The 19,025-nt window shown below is 44.9% G+C and overlaps 1 protein-coding gene across 1 annotated transcript in view; it reads left to right on the top strand.

Moving 5' to 3' along the window:
• EHMT1 (euchromatic histone lysine methyltransferase 1) overlaps positions 1-19,025 on the top strand; it is a 250,480-nt gene that overhangs the window by 191,509 nt on the left and 39,946 nt on the right. The window contains exons 15-17 of the mRNA XM_082263745.1: positions 16,967-17,073; positions 17,549-17,671; positions 17,757-17,858. Of these exons, the coding sequence (XP_082119871.1) occupies positions 16,967-17,073; positions 17,549-17,671; positions 17,757-17,858 (332 nt within the window). The remainder of the gene's footprint in view (positions 1-16,966; positions 17,074-17,548; positions 17,672-17,756; positions 17,859-19,025) is intronic.

Below are 19,025 nucleotides of genomic sequence, written 5' to 3'. Positions count from 1 at the left end.
TGGGGATCTTCCAGTAAAATTGGCCAGTGTTTGGCTAAAACCTGTTCCATCTTTTTGAATTTAGTATGGAATTGGGTAACAAATCTGGGTACAGTGATCTCTATGTTAGGTGTCTTACTCTCATCCCGTACATAACCAGTCTTATACGTGTCCTGGGCAAGTTTCAACAAAGGTTCTGGAAAAGCTTTATCTGTAAATTTCCTCTTTAGCATAGCACTTTGTTCTTCGTAATCTGCATCGTTAGTACAATTTCTGCGAAGTCTGCAGAATTGGCTCTTGGGAATATTATTAATCCACCTGGGATGGTGGCAACTCTTGAAATGCAAAAACGAATTCCCTGCTGTGGGTTTTGAATAATTTTTTGCCTCTATTTTACCCTCCCGGTGGTAAAGGAGGAGATCCAAGAAGGCCAACTCTACCGGATGGTGGACTGAAGTAAATGATAAGCTATAATTATTTGAATTGCAATGGCTAACAAATTCCAAAAGCAAGGTGGCTGTGCCATCCCATATGACAATTATGTCATCAATATACCTCCCATAAAAGACAATATGGGAGGCATAAGGATTGTTATTCCAGACATAATTGTCCTCCCACATGCCCATGGTCAAATTAGCATAGCTGGGGGCAAAATTTGCCCCCATAGCTGTGCCATTGACCTGCAGGTAATACTCCCCATCAAATTGGAAGTAATTGTGGGTGAGACAAAACCTGGTTGCCTCCACAACAAACTCGGCCTGTGAGGGGTTGATGGTTGGATGGTTAGCAAGGGCCCGAGCCACAGCTTCAAGGCCTATAGAATGGGGGATGGAGGTATACAACGATTCCACATCCAAGGAGGCCCACAGGTATGTGGGTTCCCAACTATATGGTGAAAGTAGTTCTAAGAGATGAACTCCATCCCTAATATAAGATGTCAAATTTTGGGCCAGGGGTTGTAGAAATTGGTCCACGTATTGTGAAAAAGGATTCGTAATACTCTCCATGGCCGCAACTATCGGTCTACCTGGTGGATTTTTTGTATTTTTATGCACTTTCGGAATGTGATAAAAATAAGGGGTGGAAAAGAAATCTCTATTAAAGAAGGAGTATTCTGATTTGTTAATAATACCTGCTTCCTTGGCCTGTGTTAGGAGCCCTGTGGCCTCACTGATATAACTGGGTTGGGGGTCTGTTGGGAGTTTACAGTATGTGGCAGTATCTGCCAGAAGGCGATGTGCTTCCTTAAGATAGTCTACTCTATCTTGGATGACTATACCCCCTCCTTTGTCTGCATTTTTAATGACCAGATCATGATTGTTGGATAATTCAGTAAGGGCCTGCCTCTCTCCATGACTCAAATTGGAGTTTTTAGGGAAGGATTTATCTGGCTTGTTCTGAGTGCACATCTTTTTTATCTCAGAAAACACCACCTGGTAAAAAGTTTGTATATAAGGACCTTTGGAATGCACAGGATTAAATGTAGACTTGGACCGAAAATTAGTGTGCTGTATTGGTGGAGACGTAAAGGGGTGCTGAGTAAAATAAGTGAGATCGTCATCATTGTCACTAATGTATAGTTCCTCAAGAAGTTTTAGACCTATCGGATCAAGAGAAGATTCCGATTCTGTCTCCAAACTGGTTTGGGGTGGCTCATTAGAACTATTTTTATTTTCTTGAATTTGAAAATGTCGTCTTAGGGTGAGTGTACGAATAAAACTATTGAGATCTTTGAATAACGTAAATGGGTTGGGGGTGGCTGATGGGGCGAAATTTAAACCTCTATGAAGTAATGAAATTTCTGATTGGGATAGAATGTGAGAAGATAGATTGAATATTTTTATGGTTTCTGAAGCCGTACTCTTTTCTTTGTTGATATTTCTTCTTCTTCCCTTTCCCCCCCGCTTCCCTCTTCGTCGAGTTTTCTCTTTGATTGGGCCGGCGGAGGGGGTGGGCCTAAAAAATCCTGTGTATCTGATATACCATCCTGAGTAACGGTAGTGGTGGAGTTGGACCTCTGCCTATCACTGGTAGATCTTGCTACGGAAGGGCTGGACCCACTGGAGGTGGTGTTGCATGAGCGCACCGGGAAGGGACAAAGGTCCTGTCCTAGAGAAGTCCCTAATTCCTCTGGGTGGCCTCCAGATATCAACGGACTGGATGGGGGCCTAGGGTTCGAATTGACCTGTTTGGGGCCATTATTAGCTGTACTAAGATTACGTTTTGGTCTATGCTGACGCTGCGGTTTGGGTGTAGAGGGAGACGAAGTGGACTTGGCATCTGAGTGTCCCCGGGACGAGGAAGTACAGCGATATCGCTGCAGCCTGCCCATTGCTACCGCTCTGGCCATCCTGACTCTCCACCGGAGCATCCTCTGTGCCTGATTACTTATTACCTTTGTGAGTACCCAACATTAAGTTGTATCCTTTTAAATAAAATTCCAGCTACTGCACTTAGAGTGGCGCCTGTGTTTCTTTTCAGTTGGCAACAAGCAAAACTTCTACCTTGTCACTAGAGCTGCCTAAGGAGTGCACATTGGAATTTTTTATGGACTATGTCACATATGGACTTATGGACTTTCTATACCACATTGATTTTCCTTTCAACAGTTCATTAGTATGTGTCCAGTATTAGCGGTATAGTTTTTTGGTGATACTGTTTCTCCCCGTGGTGCGCCAGTTATTTATGAGTTACAGAGATGAGACTGTGTACCACTGGCAGGAGTGCTTATAATGATCAGCTTTTATTTATGCAAAACTTTTATCCCAAAAGGAAAAATAAATTGCTGTATCTGCTTATAAAGTTTTTGCTGAAGTTTGGCTTCAATTTGTTACTGTATTTAAAACTGCTAGTATGTCTATCATGCCCCTTCCCCCAGACTGACAATGCTGCTGTCTGTCCAAAGGTGTCCCCCGTGCTCCTTCGTTCAGTGTCATGGCATTCTTTTTATAGGAGGTGTGTTACTGGCCAGATCACCAGCTGAAAACAGGGAAAAAAAGCCTAAGTAATAAAAACTGATGCAGCCATCTCATCCAGTGGTTGGTATGCTGCAATAGATTACATTTTTGGTTTTGGATTTAATACCGCTGCTTTCAGTTTGACAGCACCACAGCTGTGGCTGCTATCATTCATCAGGGTAGCATGAGAAGCTGTGTGGCCCTTTGAGACGTTGACCTAATTTTGGCTTGGACTGAAAGGCACATTCCACAGGCCACATTACCAAAGTAGACATTTGTAAGGCAGACTTCCTCAGTTGTTGGTGCCCAGAAGGTGGGGGAATATGTCTCCAGCTTGAGGATTTCTGGGACATCTGTCACCGCTGGGGGATGGCGGATGTAGATCTGTTGGCATCCTGCTTCAACAAGGTGGACAGGTTTGTGGCCAGCATCAGAGATCCAAAGGCCTTTGCAGTGGCTGCACTGTTGATCCCTTGTGGTCAGTCCCAGCTGATAAACTGTAGCCTTCCTGCTGCTATGGATTCTTTAACTGCTTCACAATATGAATGCAGGATATATTCCAGCAGTCTTGGTAGCATCAAATTGGCCCAGAAGGACCTGGTACTAGGACATTCTGACTCCTGAGAGACTCTTCATTGGGACTTCCAAGACTGGTCAGACCTGCTGTCTCAAAGAGAAGAGGGGAGAAGCGCTCTAAGTGCAGACAATTTATTGCAGATAACAAGGCAGGTGATATACACTCACTAGACATGAAGACTGAAAAGCTGTATGTGTCAAAGCAATCCTGCAGCCATCCTCTGGAGGGTGTCCTCTGGACTCTGGTCACAGGAAGCCGTATGCAGTACTGTCACTGGCGGTGGGAGGGAAGAAAGCCGGCTGTCTCCCACAACATCAGCGGTGAGCGGTCAAGCGGCTCGGATCTGCGGTTCCGTGTTGCGAGTGATGGATGGAGGCACTCTCACCCACAGGGATGGTGGGATCTGTCCGATGAGTTACGGCATGCACGACGCGTTTCTGAGAATGCCCGGGTCCTCTGCACCCGGCGCGCTCTTTCATCAGGTGCAGAGCACCTGATGAAAGAGCGCGCCGGGTGCAGAGGACCCGGGCATTCTCAGAAACGCGTCGTGCATGCCGTAACTCATCGGACAGATCCCACCATCCCTGTGGGTGAGAGTGCCTCCATCCATCACTCGCAACACGGAACCGCAGATCCGAGCCGCTTGACCGCTCACCGCTGATGTTGTGGGAGACAGCCGGCTTTCTTCCCTCCCACCGCCAGTGACAGTACTGCATACGGCTTCCTGTGACCAGAGTCCAGAGGACACCCTCCAGAGGATGGCTGCAGGATTGCTTTGACACATACAGCTTTTCAGTCTTCATGTCTAGTGAGTGTATATCACCTGCCTTGTTATCTGCAATAAATTGTCTGCACTTAGAGCGCTTCTCCCCTCTTCTTTTTGTCTATACAGATTCTTCCTCCTCATCTGTGGAAGAGCAGCTCAGTGCCCACGGACTTTATCCCTTTTAGGATCATCATCAACCTATTTATGGTATCCCATTGTCCCCTATTGTATGGTACCATTTTATGCCTATGTCTATTTGCAGCTACAACCTTTTTTATTGCCTGTTTTTTTTTTTGTTTTTTTTTTTTCCCTTCCCTCCCCTCCCCCCCCCTCCCTGGATTCAGCTGCTTATTAGTTCTGTTCATCCACCCTTCATATGCTGGAGGTCTTCGTAGCGCTCTGTGTTTTGTTTTTTATAGACCTGCTGTCTCAAGGATTGGTCTACCATCCTGCTTCATGGGTGCAGGCTTTGATGAGTGGCTGTTGAAACTGAAGTCTTGAGGAATCATGTTCTCTCTGACTATTATTCCTTTGCTGCCTAAAGCTAGGAAGTAGACCTCTCAGAAGGTCTGTAATCACACTTGGAAGGCTTACTTTGTGTGGTGCGAGGCATGGACATTTCACCCTAGAAGATGCTTAAAGAGATATAAATGGTTCGTTCCTCAGTCTTGGCTGAAGCAGTATTTGGCTTCCCTGAAGGTCAAGTCTCTGCATTGGCCATCCTCTCCCAAAGACCCCAGGCACCTCATTCTCTGAATACAGGAGAAGTAGGAGATTTTATCTTGTCAATTGCGCGTTTGTGCGACACTGTACCCAAAAAAAAAATGTATGTCCTTTTTTCCCACAAATAGAGCTTTCTCATGGTGGTATTTAATCACCTCTGCGGTTTTTATTTTTTGCTGCGCTATAATCAAGAGCGGAAAAAAAAAAAATAATAAACATTTTTTTTACTTTCTGCTATAAAACACAGCCAATAGATATATATATATATATATATATATATATATATATATATATATATATATTTTTTTTTTTTAAATCTAAGTTTTACATCAGTTTAGGCCAAAACGTATTCTGCTACTTTTTTTTTTTTTTTGGTAAAAAAAAATCCCAATCAGTGTATATTGATTGGTTTGCTCAAAAGTTATAGCGTCCCCAAACGATGCAATATTTTTATGGAGTTTTCTTTTTTTTTTTTTTTTTTTTAGTAGTAATGGCTGCGATCAGCGGTTTTTAGCGGGACTGCGACATTGCGGTAGACAAATTGGACATCCAACTGACCCTTTTTTTGTGGACCAGTGACACTAATTCAGTGAGCAGTGCTAAAAAAAAAAAAAAATACTGTCATTGCACTAATGACACTGGCAGTGAATGGGGTTAACATCAGGGTTGATCAGGGGTTAAGTGTGTCCCTAGGGGGTGCTGACTGTGAGGGGTTTGTACTGATTGGGGGAAGACAGAGATATGGGTTTCTGCTTAGCAGGAACACAAGATCTCCTTTCCCCTTGCAGGACATCTATCCGCCGGACCCACTGATTGACAACCCGGCAAGCACATCTAGTGGCTATTGAACAGGTACGTCGTTTCGTGCAATAGAGCAACACTGCTGCGTTAAATACACGGCTGTTGGTCAGCAAGTGGTTAAAAAATAATCCTACATTCTTACCTCCATGCTGATTGCTCAGTTCTTGGCGTGCTCTGAGTGAAGAGCAGTGACTGTCAGTCTTTGGCTCGCAGCTGCATTCCGAGAGGCGGAATCAGGTGTCAAGCAGCGGGGTGGATTCCCACAATATTGTCAGGATGCTTGCCGGGCTGATAGCGGGTAGTATGCTGCCATAATATATAATCCATTTCTATCAGTACCTGGAAACTAAATATATAGAAGCAACGAGTTCCCTCCAAAAATTAGAGGGAACTCTTGCATCCATATATTAGGTTCCAGCTACTGATACAAGTGGAACATATATTCTTATTCCTCGGCTTTCCTAAAGGCTCATATTAACCGGTTGCCGACCGCCGCAAGTACATATACTGCGGCGGTCAGCCCCGGCCAGGCAAAGTGACGTACCGGTAAGTCACTAGCCTGGGAGCCAATAGCGGGCAAGCGCGCGCCGCTGGAGGCGCGCTTCCGCCTCGGCTCGTTCACGGACCCCTCCGTGCGTGTGACCGGCGGACCCGATGTCACTCACGATCGTCCGCTGTGAAGGAAGAAAGGCAGGCGGCTAATGTAAACAAAGCCACCTGTCATTCTTCCCTGTGTAAAAGCACTGATCTAACGGTCCTGCTATGTAGGACCGTTGATCTGTGCTGTTACACACACAGCCACATCCCTGCACAGTTAGAAGCACGCCCCTAGGGACACACTTAACCCCTCCCTCTCCAATAAAGTTAACCCCTTCCCTGCCAGTGTTATTTTTACAGTAACAGTGCATATGTATAGCACTGATAACTGTAGTAATGGCACTGGTACCCCCAAAAGTGTCAGTCAAGGGTCCGATCTGTCCGCCGCAATGTCGCAGTCCCGCAAAAAAAAACGCAGATCGCCGCCATTACTCGTTAAAAAAAAAAAAAAAAAAAAAACAAAAATGACAATCTTTCCCTTAGTTAGTAAACGTGTAAACGCAATAACTTTTGCGCAAACCAATCAAAATACACTTTTCTCTATCGCTCATTGACAGACGTAGTCCTCGGTGATTCAACACCCTCGGGTTATGCTGCCCTCTACAGGAGTAGGACTAGACAGGAAAGAAAACGTTCTGGCCACACCCTAGGGGCAGTCCCAGAGGGTATATCCTCTCACTTCCTGCTCTAGCAAATCAGTTTTTCTCTATCGCTCATTGACAGACGTAGTCCTCGGTGATACAGCACCTTCGGGTTATGTTGCCTCCACAGGAGTAGGACTAGACAGGAAATAAAATGCTCTGGCCACACCCTAGGGGCAGTCCCTGAGGGTATATCCTCTCTCTCTCTCTGCCACAGCAAATCAGTTTTTTTCTGTCTAGTCAGGAGTAAGGACCTAGATACCTTGCTGGGATCTTCGGTCCTGGCAGGATTTTTTTCTTAAGTTTTTTTAGACCGCTTTTTTTCCTCCAGTGTTCCTGTGAGATCTTCAAGCAAGAAAGCTGAACTGGGCGACGGGCTGGATGTTGAGATCCGGTGGTCACCCCAGTTCAGCCTATGAGCGCGTGCAGGCCATAGCTCCGCGCTGGGTCGGCCGCGACATAGTCCCACTGGAGGGACTGACCCTGCGAGTTAAACGTCTCGCTGAAACGCCAAGGACCATGAGTCACGGCGTCCGTATTGGTCGACAGCCCTCCCGCCCCGGTGGAGAGGGGTACTGTCAGGAGTTGGTGCCCGCCTGGTTCCGGTATGGTGAGTAGTATGTTCCCCCTTTTCCCCTGACGGGTCTTGTGGTGAACGCGGGCCCCTCTCTGTATGGTAAGGATGAGTTCCCCTCTATCCTATAACATGGCACAGATCCCCCTACTTTGAGTGTGATTTTTATGTGCAAAAAGCCAGGAGGCTTGGTTTGGGAGCTGACAATCTAATTGTAAATATGTTAAAAGATTGTAATCAGTGGCAGTATGGGAATCTTACTGTGATAATATAAGTAGCCTACCAGTCAGAAGCCACGGACATGTAGACTGCTTTCCAAGTCAAGTCTCCAGCAATAGCAGGCCTTCCGACGGCCATGCGGTCCGCCAGGGTCCGGTACCGCCGACCAGGCTAAATCCCCATGTAGAGAAGGTGTTGTGATGCTCTGCAGTCACGCCGCTATTCGGTACAACCGCTGCCATTGTTTGCTAGATCGCACGAGGCCGCCATTTTGGTGTAGCCTCGTGTCTCCAGCATGGGGGCGGCCATGTTTGAGGTGACCCAAACACCTCGGGGAGCTAGGGGAGGCGCCGGAAGGCGTGCAGAGGGGCGGAGCCGCCTCCCTTCTTCCTGGGCAGCCAGCCAAAAGACTTCCTGTTTGTGAAGACAGCGCTGTAACCTGTTGCAGTGAACTCTGAGCATCAAGTGGTGAGCCTGGGGGTCTATCTCTCTCTCTCTCGATCGATAGGGATCCCTAGCAGGTAACACTGAGGGGCTTTTGTGGCGCTGGGGGTCTGGAAAAAAAAAAAAAAGTTTTTTATTTAAGTTTGGATTGTATTTTCCGGGTAGTTACTGGAATAATCATGGACCCTGCCACACAAGTACCCCCACCTGTTTCCCTCGAGGGGGCCACGGGACCCGCCGGTGCACAGAGTATGGATGCATTTACAGCAGTTTTGGAGTCTATGGTGGCTCGGGTGGAGTCAGGGACGGGGGTCAAGAAAGCGACCCCCGCCTACCCCTATATTATCTGACACCTCTGACTCAGATTCAGAGATGGTCACTGCAGCTGCAGGTCCCTCTGCAAGGGCTGTTATCTCAGGTAAAACTCCCTCAGACAGTGAGGAGGACGTTCATTCTTCCGCCATGATTCAGGAAGAAGCATTGGTGGACGCACTAGTTGTGGTGGTGCGGGAAACCTTAAGACTTGAGGTTTTACCGGCAGAGGCAACTGAAACAGAGATTCCCTTTGGTACTAACAAGCCCATCAAAACGGTGAAGGTTTTTCCTGTACCCAAGTGTTTTGGTAATAAAATTAAAGGAGAATGGGAGCATTCTAAGCGTACCTTTACTATTTCCAAGCGTATTGCTAGACGCTATCCGTTTGAGGAATCCCTCATTAAGAAATGGACGGTACCACCAGTGGTGGATCCACCTATTTCCAGGCTGAATAAAGCCACGGTTATCCCAGTGGAGGACACTTCGTCCTTTAAGGCTCCATGTACACGGGACGCTGGAAATGGCCGTTTAGGAGCAGTTGGGTGTTTTTTTCAGAAGCCCCTGAACCCATCTACATTTTATCTTATCTGTCCATGTACACCAGGTCGTTTACAGTCATTTGCAGGCAGTTGCGTTCAGGGACTGTTTTTAGAACGCAATTATTTGCGTTCGAACGTGTGTTTCCCGGCGTTTCAAACGCACAAACGCGTCCGAACGCGTCCAAACGCGTCCGAACGCGATGACCCGCGTTTAGCGTTCGCGTTTTTCCATTTTAAAGGGGAATAATTTTTTTGACCTCTAGGAACGCTTCTAAACGCAAACGCCGCTAAACGCCCGCTAAACGCGGGTACAAACGCGACCGAACGGACGTTTCAAACGTTCTAAAAATTCCAGCATTCAAAAGGGACTTTTAACAACGTCCCGTGTACATGGAGCCTAAGGATCCGGTGGATCGAAAGATGGAAGCGGAGTCCCGCACTATCTTCTCCCTGATAGGGTCAGCATTTAGACCAGTAATTGTTATTGGTCTAGTTTCCCAGACACTAACGGAATGGGCGAGATTGGTACGCCAAGACCTAAGGGGAAAAGATATCCCCCAGGGAACATCTGATTTGATGGAACAGATTATCCAAGGGCTACAGTTTCTGTGACGCAGCCTTGGATGCTACCCCCCTATTAGGGCATGCATCTATGTCAGCGGTAATCCTCAGACGTGTGCTGTGGTTAAAATGCTGGTCAGCTGACCTAGGTTCCAAAAAGACCTTGACGAATCTCCCCTTTCAGGGGAATCGCCTATTTGGGGCCACCCTAGATGAAATTATTAAGGATGCCACTGGGGGCAAGAGCACTTTCTTGCCACAGGCTGCTAAAGCTAAGGGACCTCGCAACAAGCGAGGACCTTTCTTTACCGCCCATAAAGGGTTCGCACGCCCGGCTAGAACTAGCGGGAAAGGCAAGACTCCTCCAGGAGGGTTCAAGAAAGGCTGGTCGGACAAACAGAGGACCGACTCAGCCAAACCCGAAGCAAAGGATTACACAGCCTGAAGGTGCGCCCCCACCCGGGTTGAGGGTGGGGGGGCGTTTTCACCGGTATTCAGGACATTAGATCGAGCATTGACTACTACTACCGGTGCGATTCTTCCCTTCCAACATTTAAGTACTACAGGGAGCGGTAGTCACCGTTCCCTGAATAGATCTTTTCCTTTACCTTTTCCTAAGATTAGTCTCAATTCCCCACAGGAATCGGATCTGGTTGACCAGACAGACCAAGAAGCCACTAGCCGGGTGACTTCGGTCCCTGAGATTCAACCAGGAGAGATCACCGTTCCTGATAGGAATCAGGTGTCGGATAAATGTGTGGGAACAGAAAACGACCAGACTTTGTCGGATGGTCGGGGCCAGATAGCTCTAGGGACGCCTGGTTCAAATCCCGTCAGTGCCAGTGGTCCTAGGAATTCTAGGCTGGCCTCGTCAAGCCGGCCTGGCCGACTTGGACTTGCTAGTCGCGGACGTTCCGTGGGAACTGCGTCTCAGGGAGTATCTGCGGCCTCGAGGACCAATCTACCATTGTGCTTTACAGTCGCTGGTTTTAATGGCCTGGCCATTGAGACCCAAGTACTGAAGGACAGAGGGTTGTCAGCTTCAGTCATTCCTACCCTTATTAAAGCAAGGAAAGCGACTTCCAGCAAGGTCTATTATCACACATGGAAGACTTATATCGCGTGGTGCGAATCTTTAGGATTTCCTCCACTTACCTATTCGGTGACTCGAATATTGGCCTTTTTGCAAAAAGGGGTTGAGCAGAAGCTAGCCTTGAGCACCATCAAGGGTCAAGTTTCAGCATTAGCAATCTTCTTTCAGAAACCTTTAGCTACCAAGTCCTTGGTGCGGAATTTCATCCAGGGGGTGCGGCACCTGGGTCCACCAGTCCGCGTGCCCTTACCGCCCTGGGATCTTAATTTGGTTTTGTTGGTTCTACAGAAACCTCCTTTTGAAAACATCAGGGAGATTCCCTTGCTTACTTTATCCCAGAAGGTGGCCTTCTTGGTGGCTATCACTTCTGCACGCAGGGTGTCAGAACTGGCTGCTTTATCATGCCAGTCCCCATACTTGGTGATTCATAGGGATAAGGTAGTACTCCATCCTAAGCCATCCTTTCTTCCTAAGGTGGTTTCAGATTTTCATCTGAATGAAGATATTGTACTACCTTCCTTGTGTCCTCAGCCCAATCATCATCGGGAACATGCGTTGCATTCCTTGGATGTGGTTCGGGCAATCGGGGTATACCTGAAGGCTACGGAATCGTTCCGTAAGACGGATTCACTTTTTGTGATCACGGATGGCCCCAGAAAGGGGTTGCCTGCATCTGCCGCGACTATTGCCAAATGGATTAGACAGACGGTGGTACAGGCTTATTCTATTAAGGGTCAGAGTCCTCCGTTCCCTGTTAGGGCGCACTCCACTCGAGCGCTCAGTACTTCCTGGGCCTTTCGCCATCAGGCGTCAGTGGTCCAGGTATGTAAGGCGGCCACCTGGTCGTCGGTACATACCTTTACAAAATTTTATAAAATTGATGTCATGGCATCGGCGGATGCCTCATTTGGCCGCAAGGTTTTGCAGGCCGCAATTTGAGGAGACCGGTGGTCTACCTCGAGGGTTTTTTTTCTGTTTGAAAATTTTTTGTTGAGTCTCATCATTAAGGTTGAGCATTGTAAACTTCTAGTTGGCACCGGTTGGGCCTTCTAGATTTGGATTTGATTTCCATTTTCCCACCCCTCATTTGTGATACTGCTCTGGGACGTCCCGAAGGTGCTGTATCACCGAGGACTACGTCTGTCAAAGAGCGATAGAGAAAAATGGATTTTTGTAAAATCTTACCGTAAAATCCTTTTCTCTTAGCTCATTGACAGACGTAGTACCCGCCCCTCTGTTTTTGATTTGGGTTGGGTTAAATTCTCTAAACACTGCTTTGTGACATAACTGATTTGCTAGAGCAGGAAGTGAGAGGATATACCCTCTGGGACTGCCCCTAGGGTGTGGCCAGAACGTTTTCTTTCCGGTCTAGTCCTACTCCTGTAGAGGGCAGCATAACCCAAGGTTGTTGAATCACCGAGGACTACGTCTGTCAATGAGCTAAGAGAAAAGGATTTTACGGTAAGATTTTACAAAAATCCATTTATTGTGATTTTTTTTTTTTTTTTTTTTTTACCAAACATAGGTAGCAGAAAACAAATTGGCCAAAAATTTTAAAAAAGTTTGATTTTTAAATTTTTTTTGGGGGGGAATTTCATATAAAAAAATGTGAAAAGTATTGTTATTTTTGCAAAATTGTCACTCTTTTTTGATTATAGCGCATGATCAAAAATCGCACAGGTGATCAAATACCACCAAAAGAAAGCTCTGTTTGTGGGAAAAAAAGGACGTCAAATTTGTTTAGGTACAGCGTCGCACGACCGCCCAATTGTCCGTTAAAGTCACGCAGTGCCGAATCGCAAAATACCCCCTGGTCAGGAAGGGGGTAAAATCTTCCGGGGCTTAAGTGGTTAAAGGACTTTCTGCTTATCCCTTCTGCTCATAGCCAATATTACAATATCTGGAATTTGCACACAATTTACAAATTAAAGGATAAATGAGAACGTGAAAAAATTGTGCAATATTGACAGGTTGGTATGCGGACTAATAAATGTTCTTGTAATGGTCTATGTTTTACAGGTACAGTAAAGTTGTTGTTTTTTTTTTTTTTTTTTATGATGCATTGGTCTAGATTTTTGGGATAAGTTTTTTATAGAGACCCAGCTGTGTGATTGTTTGGTCTTGAGCCCATAACTAGTTTCTTTATTTTTGATTTTCCTTCTCCAAAGTACCCCAGAGAAATCTTTCTACATGGTTTATATGTTATGTAGTGTGAGCAGTGCGAGTTTATCTCTTGGCCACTTCTTCTTCCAGACATTAGAATCTCCATTTGTCCTGCTTGCTGGTTCTTGCTATGGCTATCCTGCATCTCGTTCCACTGTTTCTAAATAGATTAGGCAGGTTATCACTAGAAATCCCTTTCCATGTTAAAGCTCATTCAATTCATTTAGTTGGTGCCTCTTGAGTTTTTTTTCAGCACTGGGTATCTGTTTTTTCAGATTTGGCCACTTGCTGGTCTTCAGTTCACATGTTTGTGAAGTTTTACCAGGTAGAGGTTTAGGTTACAAGGTTTGGCCTTAGTGTCAATAAACCCATAAACTGTATGTGTTTCTGTCTTTAAAAGTGTATTTTAAACCAGTGTGCAGGAGCTTGTAACAATAAATGGTTCCCTATTGGTAAAGATCTGGTTGATCCTGCCATTTCCATGGGCTCCCTTACTGTGAGGCAAAAATATATCAGCAGGTCCTCTGGCTGCTACGTTGCCATTCTCACTTCACATGCTCAGCCAGCTCCCCTGTCATGCTGTCATGTTGTCACCGCTATCCATGTTGGAATAAAGAATTTTACTTGGAAGAAGCCTTTTCATGTGCCGGCTTTATTCGTATAACATTAGAATTACAGTGCTGCCAGTTGAAACAGAAAGGTAATTTTTATTAATAAATTACAATATGACTTGAGGCACAAGTGTATAGGCTATTTTGTTTTTTTTGTTTTTTTTTGCTCCCCCCCCCCCCCCGAAAATGGCATTATTCTTTAAAGCAGACACCTTTTGGACAGCAGCAATGTCTGTCTGGGGAGAAGATAGTGTTAAACTAGCAAATTTAGATGAACTTGACTAACAAATTAAAGATGAATTCCAGCTAACACTTCATAAGCAGTTAGGCTGGTTTTTACACGGGCTGTCTGATCAGGTCTTCCTGTCAGTTTTTCAGTCGGACCATCCATAGCTCTCTATGGAGCGGAATGTGTTCACTGACACCTGCCGGCATCCTGTCCACCAAAAACCGACGAATGGGGGATCTATTCCCTATCCGTCCATCAGATTGGATGACCGCTGGATGGAAATGGACAGGCAGTCTGACAGCTCCATAGAGAACAGCGGGGCTGTGACGGTGTTCACTCTGCATAGGGGACACTGACCTGTCAACTGCCTGCTCAGCAGTAATCAGTGTAGAGATCCTTACTGCAGCAGTTTTAATTTGGGATAAAAGTTTTTTTATAAAGTAATAAAAGCTGACCACCTTTAACACCCCTTGAAAGGATAGCAGACTTGCTGGTTGGATCACCAGATGAAAATAAAGGAAAAAAGCCTTAAAAAAAAATGCAGTCACCACATCTAAGAAATGATAAGCTGCAATTTAATACATTTTGGTTTTTGGGTTATTACTGTTTTAAAGGATCCTGCGTCCTTTACCCTCAGGTAATTCAATACTGTGTCTGCTATTGTGTTTATAGATCTGTTCTTTTATGGACATTCAGTGTACATTATCCTCATATCCTCATATTCTCATTTAGGGGGGATTCTGTAGATGGTGTGCTAGAGTGTTTTGGATTTACTTTATCTGCCCCTCCTGCCAAAAAGGCATTCTCAATTCCCCGAGCAGCCGACATTTTAATGCAAACGTGGGTCAGTGAGCACACAGTAAAGTGCTAATGTGTGCACTATTCACAGATTGCTAATAAGGTCTCTCCAGCTGCATCGGGAATAAAAGAGAATTTTATATGTGCTGGAGAAGTTCTTTACGTTTGAGCGCTGCTAGAAGCTGACCCAACAACCCACCTGGGAAACTGTTTCCTCCGCCTGTTCCTCCTGCTGTAATTGAGTGCAGATTGTAGCAGTGTGGGGGCAGTTTTCTAAATATGCCTAACGTGTGTGCTTTTGGTTTTATTTGTAACAAAATGGATATAGAATGTAGTGATGTATGTGTCACAATTCTAAACGTACTCTCCAGTCAGACATGCAAATGTACCATTTAAAGGCCATCTTCACCCCCTTTTTCTTTTTTGCCGCCTGTTTGTATGAACCTGATAATCTTAATATGCATTATTTTACCAATATTCTAAGATCATATTTATGTTTCTTGCTTCTAAGTATATACAGTATCTCACAAAAGTGAGTACACCCCTCACATCTTTGTAAATATTTTATTATACCTTTTCATGTGACAACACTGAAGAAATAACACTTTGCTACAATGTAAAGTAGTGAGTGTACAGCTTGTATAACAGTGTAAAATTGCTGTCCCCACAGAATAACCGAACACACAGCCATTAATGTCTAAACCGCTGGCAACAAAATGAGTACACCGCTAAGGCAAAATGTCCAAATTGGGCCCAATTAGCCATTTTCCCCTCCCCGGTATCAAGTGATTTGTTAGTGTTACAAGGTGAATGGGGAGCAGGTGTGTCAAATATGGTGTTATCGCTCTCATACTGGTCACTGGAAGCTCAAAATGGCACCTCATGGCAAAGAACTTTCTAAAGGATCTAAAAAAAAAAATGTTGCTCCACGTAAAGATGGCCTAGGCTATAATAAGATTGCCAAGACCCTGAAACTGAGCTGCAGCGCGATGACCAAGACCATACAGAGGTTTAACAGGATAGGTTCCACTCAGAACAGGCCTCACCATGGACGACCAAAGAAGTTGAGTGCACATGCTCAGCGTCATATCCAGAGTTTTTTTTTTTTGGAAAATAGACATATGACAGCTGGCAGCATTGCTGCAGAGAGATGATGCACAAGAGAGCCTGCAAACAGTTTGCTGAAGACAAGCAGACTAAGGACATGATTACTGGAACCATGTCCTGTGGTCTAATGAGACCAAGATTAACTTATTAGGTTCAGGTGTCAAGTGTGTGTGGTGGCAACCACTTGAGTACAAAGACAAAAGGGGCTTGTCTAAAGTCAAGCATGGTGGTTGGAGTGTCGTGGTCTGGGGCTGCATGAGTGCTGCCGGCACTGGGGAACTACAGTTCATTGAGGGAACCATTTTTTCCAAAATGTACTGTGACACTGAAGCAGAGCATGATCCCCTCCCTTCAGAGACTGGGCCGCAGGGCAGTATTCCAACATAACGACCCCAAACACCTCCAAGATGACCACTGCCTTGCTAAAGAGGCTAAGGTTAAAGGTGATGGACTGGCCAAGCATGTCTCCAGACCTAAACCCTATTGAGCATCTGTGGGGTATCCTCAAATTGAAGGTGGAGGGGAGTGAAAGGTCTCTGACATCCACCAGCTCTGTGATTTCGTCATGGATGTGTGGAAGAGCACTCCAGTGGTAACTTGTGAAGCTCTGGTGAACTCCATGCCCAAGAGGGTTAAGGCAGTGCTGGAAAAGAATGGTGGCCACACAAAATATTGACCCTTTTGGCCCAATTTGGACATTTTAGTTTAGGGGTGTACTCACTTTTGTTGCAGGCAGGTTAGACATTAATGGCTGTGTTTTTGAGTTATTTTGAGGGGACAGCAAATTTACACTGTTATACAAGCTATACACTCACTACTTTACATTGTAGCAAAGTGTCATTTCTTCAGCGTTGTCACATGAAAAGATATAATAAAATATATACAAAAATGTGAGAGGTGTACTCACTTTTGTGAGATACTGTATGTACAATAGAGAGAGCCTTTCATACCACTCACTGCCCTGCCTCCTGCCTGTTTGCTCCAATTGGGGACCTCACTGAACTGGTGATATCATATCCACCTTGAGCCCTAAGTACTAACCCACAAAAGCATTATTAACAACTGATCATAGGGATAAATTTCATATTTTTTCTGATCAGTCAGTCATTTTTTTAATATAAAAGATACTTGGTATTGAGGTAGAGGGAGAATTATTTTTCTTTACGTTGCAGATGATGAAATCACCAGTAGTTGATACAGATACATGTGCAGAAAGATAGCTTTAGAACTTTCAGCCCTAATCTTTCTAATTACCAAAGTATTGCATTTTAGTTGATGGCATTGACCCCAACTACAAGATGGATCAACACGGGAAGAGAACACCTTTGCACGCCTCTGCAGAGATGGGCCATACAGATATTTGCCACATGCTTGTTCAGGTGAATGTTACATTCATTTCTTTTTAAAATACATTTTAGTTCTGCTTTTTTGCAAAAAAAATAAGTAAATGTGGACTGAAGGACTCTGCTGTTCTGTGCCATATTTCCTGCCAGCTGAACAGCATCTTTTAAAAAGCTGCTTATATAATATCCAGAAATCATCTAATTGAGAAGTGACAGCCTTTTCTTTTGCCAGGGCTAGATAAATGAGAAATCAGTGAGAGCGACCTTTTGGTATTATGTTGGTATTAAGCTGTAAAGTTAAAATAGAGCAGGCTATGTATGGTTTCTTATTCCAAGTATACAAACGTAAAAACTGTTGAGAGAAAAATGTATTCTTTTGAGACACCACTGCCTCGGATATGTCATTGATTTGCCCACTTTGTCCAGGAAGTTGTCTTGTCATCATTTTTTATGGATTTTAGTGCAGCAGTTAGTAAGAACACTTTTTTTTTTTTTCCCCTGTCCACTCTAGGCTGGTGCTAACTTGGATAATTGCTCTGAGGATCAGAGGACACCCCTGATGGATGCAGCTGAGAACAGTCATTTGGAAACTGTTAGGTATCTGGTCAGAGCTGGAGCTTTGCTTGATCCCAAAGTAAGTTGATTGTCTTTAGTGGTTGGATCTGAATGTATTCTGCCCCCTGAAAAAAATCTATTTTCAAATCTTTCTCTGTTTCTAGGACTCTGAAGGTTCCACATGTTTACATTTGGCTTCCAAAAAGGGTCACTATGATGTAGTGAAGTATCTGCTCAGCAATGAGCACATGGATGTCAACTGCCAGGTAAGACTGCAGAGGATTGGAAACTAGCAAACCAACTGTATTCCAACCCAGAATAAACCCCCTTCTACTATCAGCTTTCATCATTTTTTGCTAATGTTCTAGCAGGAAAGATGTGTTTTCTTCAGCTTTGTTGTGTAAAAGACTAATCTGTTTTAACTAGCACCATTTGTTTCTTCATTTCTTTTTTTTTTCTTTTTTTCAATAAAAGTATCTTCTCTATTTTTGTTTGTTAAATTGCAATGATCTGGCACAATTGTCTTCTGCCTGGGTTTTGGAGCACCGCGTTGTGACTCGGCTCAACTGGACACAGTGGGGATAGCCTGGAAGTGACCTTTTTGCCATTTGATTTCGTAATGTGCAGTTTCCAAACTCAGTTTTGGTAACAAGTTAGCTGCGAAGCACTTTCCAGGTCCAGAGCTGCCAGCATTGCCTATGCTACTTTGGTCACTTCTGGCCATCCAACCCTCATCTGCTGAAGTTTTCACTGTAGTCAAGCAAGATGTTATGGCTCAAATTACCAAGTATTTGTCAACTCTGACTGCAGAGGCCTCAAGCGTGCCCCAGCACTCTTAGCGTGCAGATCCTGTATCTGCTCAGCCTGTGGCTTCTGAGATAGATACTCTGATTCTGAGTTGCTCCAGGCTTTGCCAGCTGAGCTTATCCTGAAGGAGTTGCAGTATTCTGCTATTACTCCCATATTAAAAGGGACTGTTTGGGCTCCAATCGATGCAGTGCCTACTACTCTGAATCTAAAGGATTAGCTTGATGCTTCTCCCAGTGCTGTTTCCAGTCTTCGGTCTTTTGGAGCGCTTGCTTTTTTCGTATGAAGGTGTACTACAACTTTCAAGATTGGGGGAGGGGAATGTGTATGGGGTAAACTTGTTAACCTTTGTAAACACTTGGACAGCTCACATCTCAGTCTGCTGCAGATGGTGATATCCCAGGGCTACAGACTGTATAAATTTGGGTTTTGCTTCTTGCCCCCTCCTCAGTGTCTCACCTCCAACCTTCCTATGGCTCTGAACAAATTAGCATCTCCATTGAGCCCTCCTAGGTCTTCTGGAACAAGATTTCATTTCCCGAGTTCTGTGGCAAAACAATTTTAGCGGTTTCACGTCAACCTGTTTACTGTTTCCAAACCCTAAGGGAGCATCTGGCAAATCTTGG

This window comes from Pelophylax lessonae (genome assembly GCF_965119305.1).
Source record: "Pelophylax lessonae genome assembly, chromosome: 7".
NCBI lineage: Eukaryota > Metazoa > Chordata > Amphibia > Anura > Ranidae > Pelophylax > Pelophylax lessonae.
The sequence above is the reverse complement of the archived record's forward strand: the minus strand, read 5'-3'. Positions and strand labels throughout refer to the sequence as shown.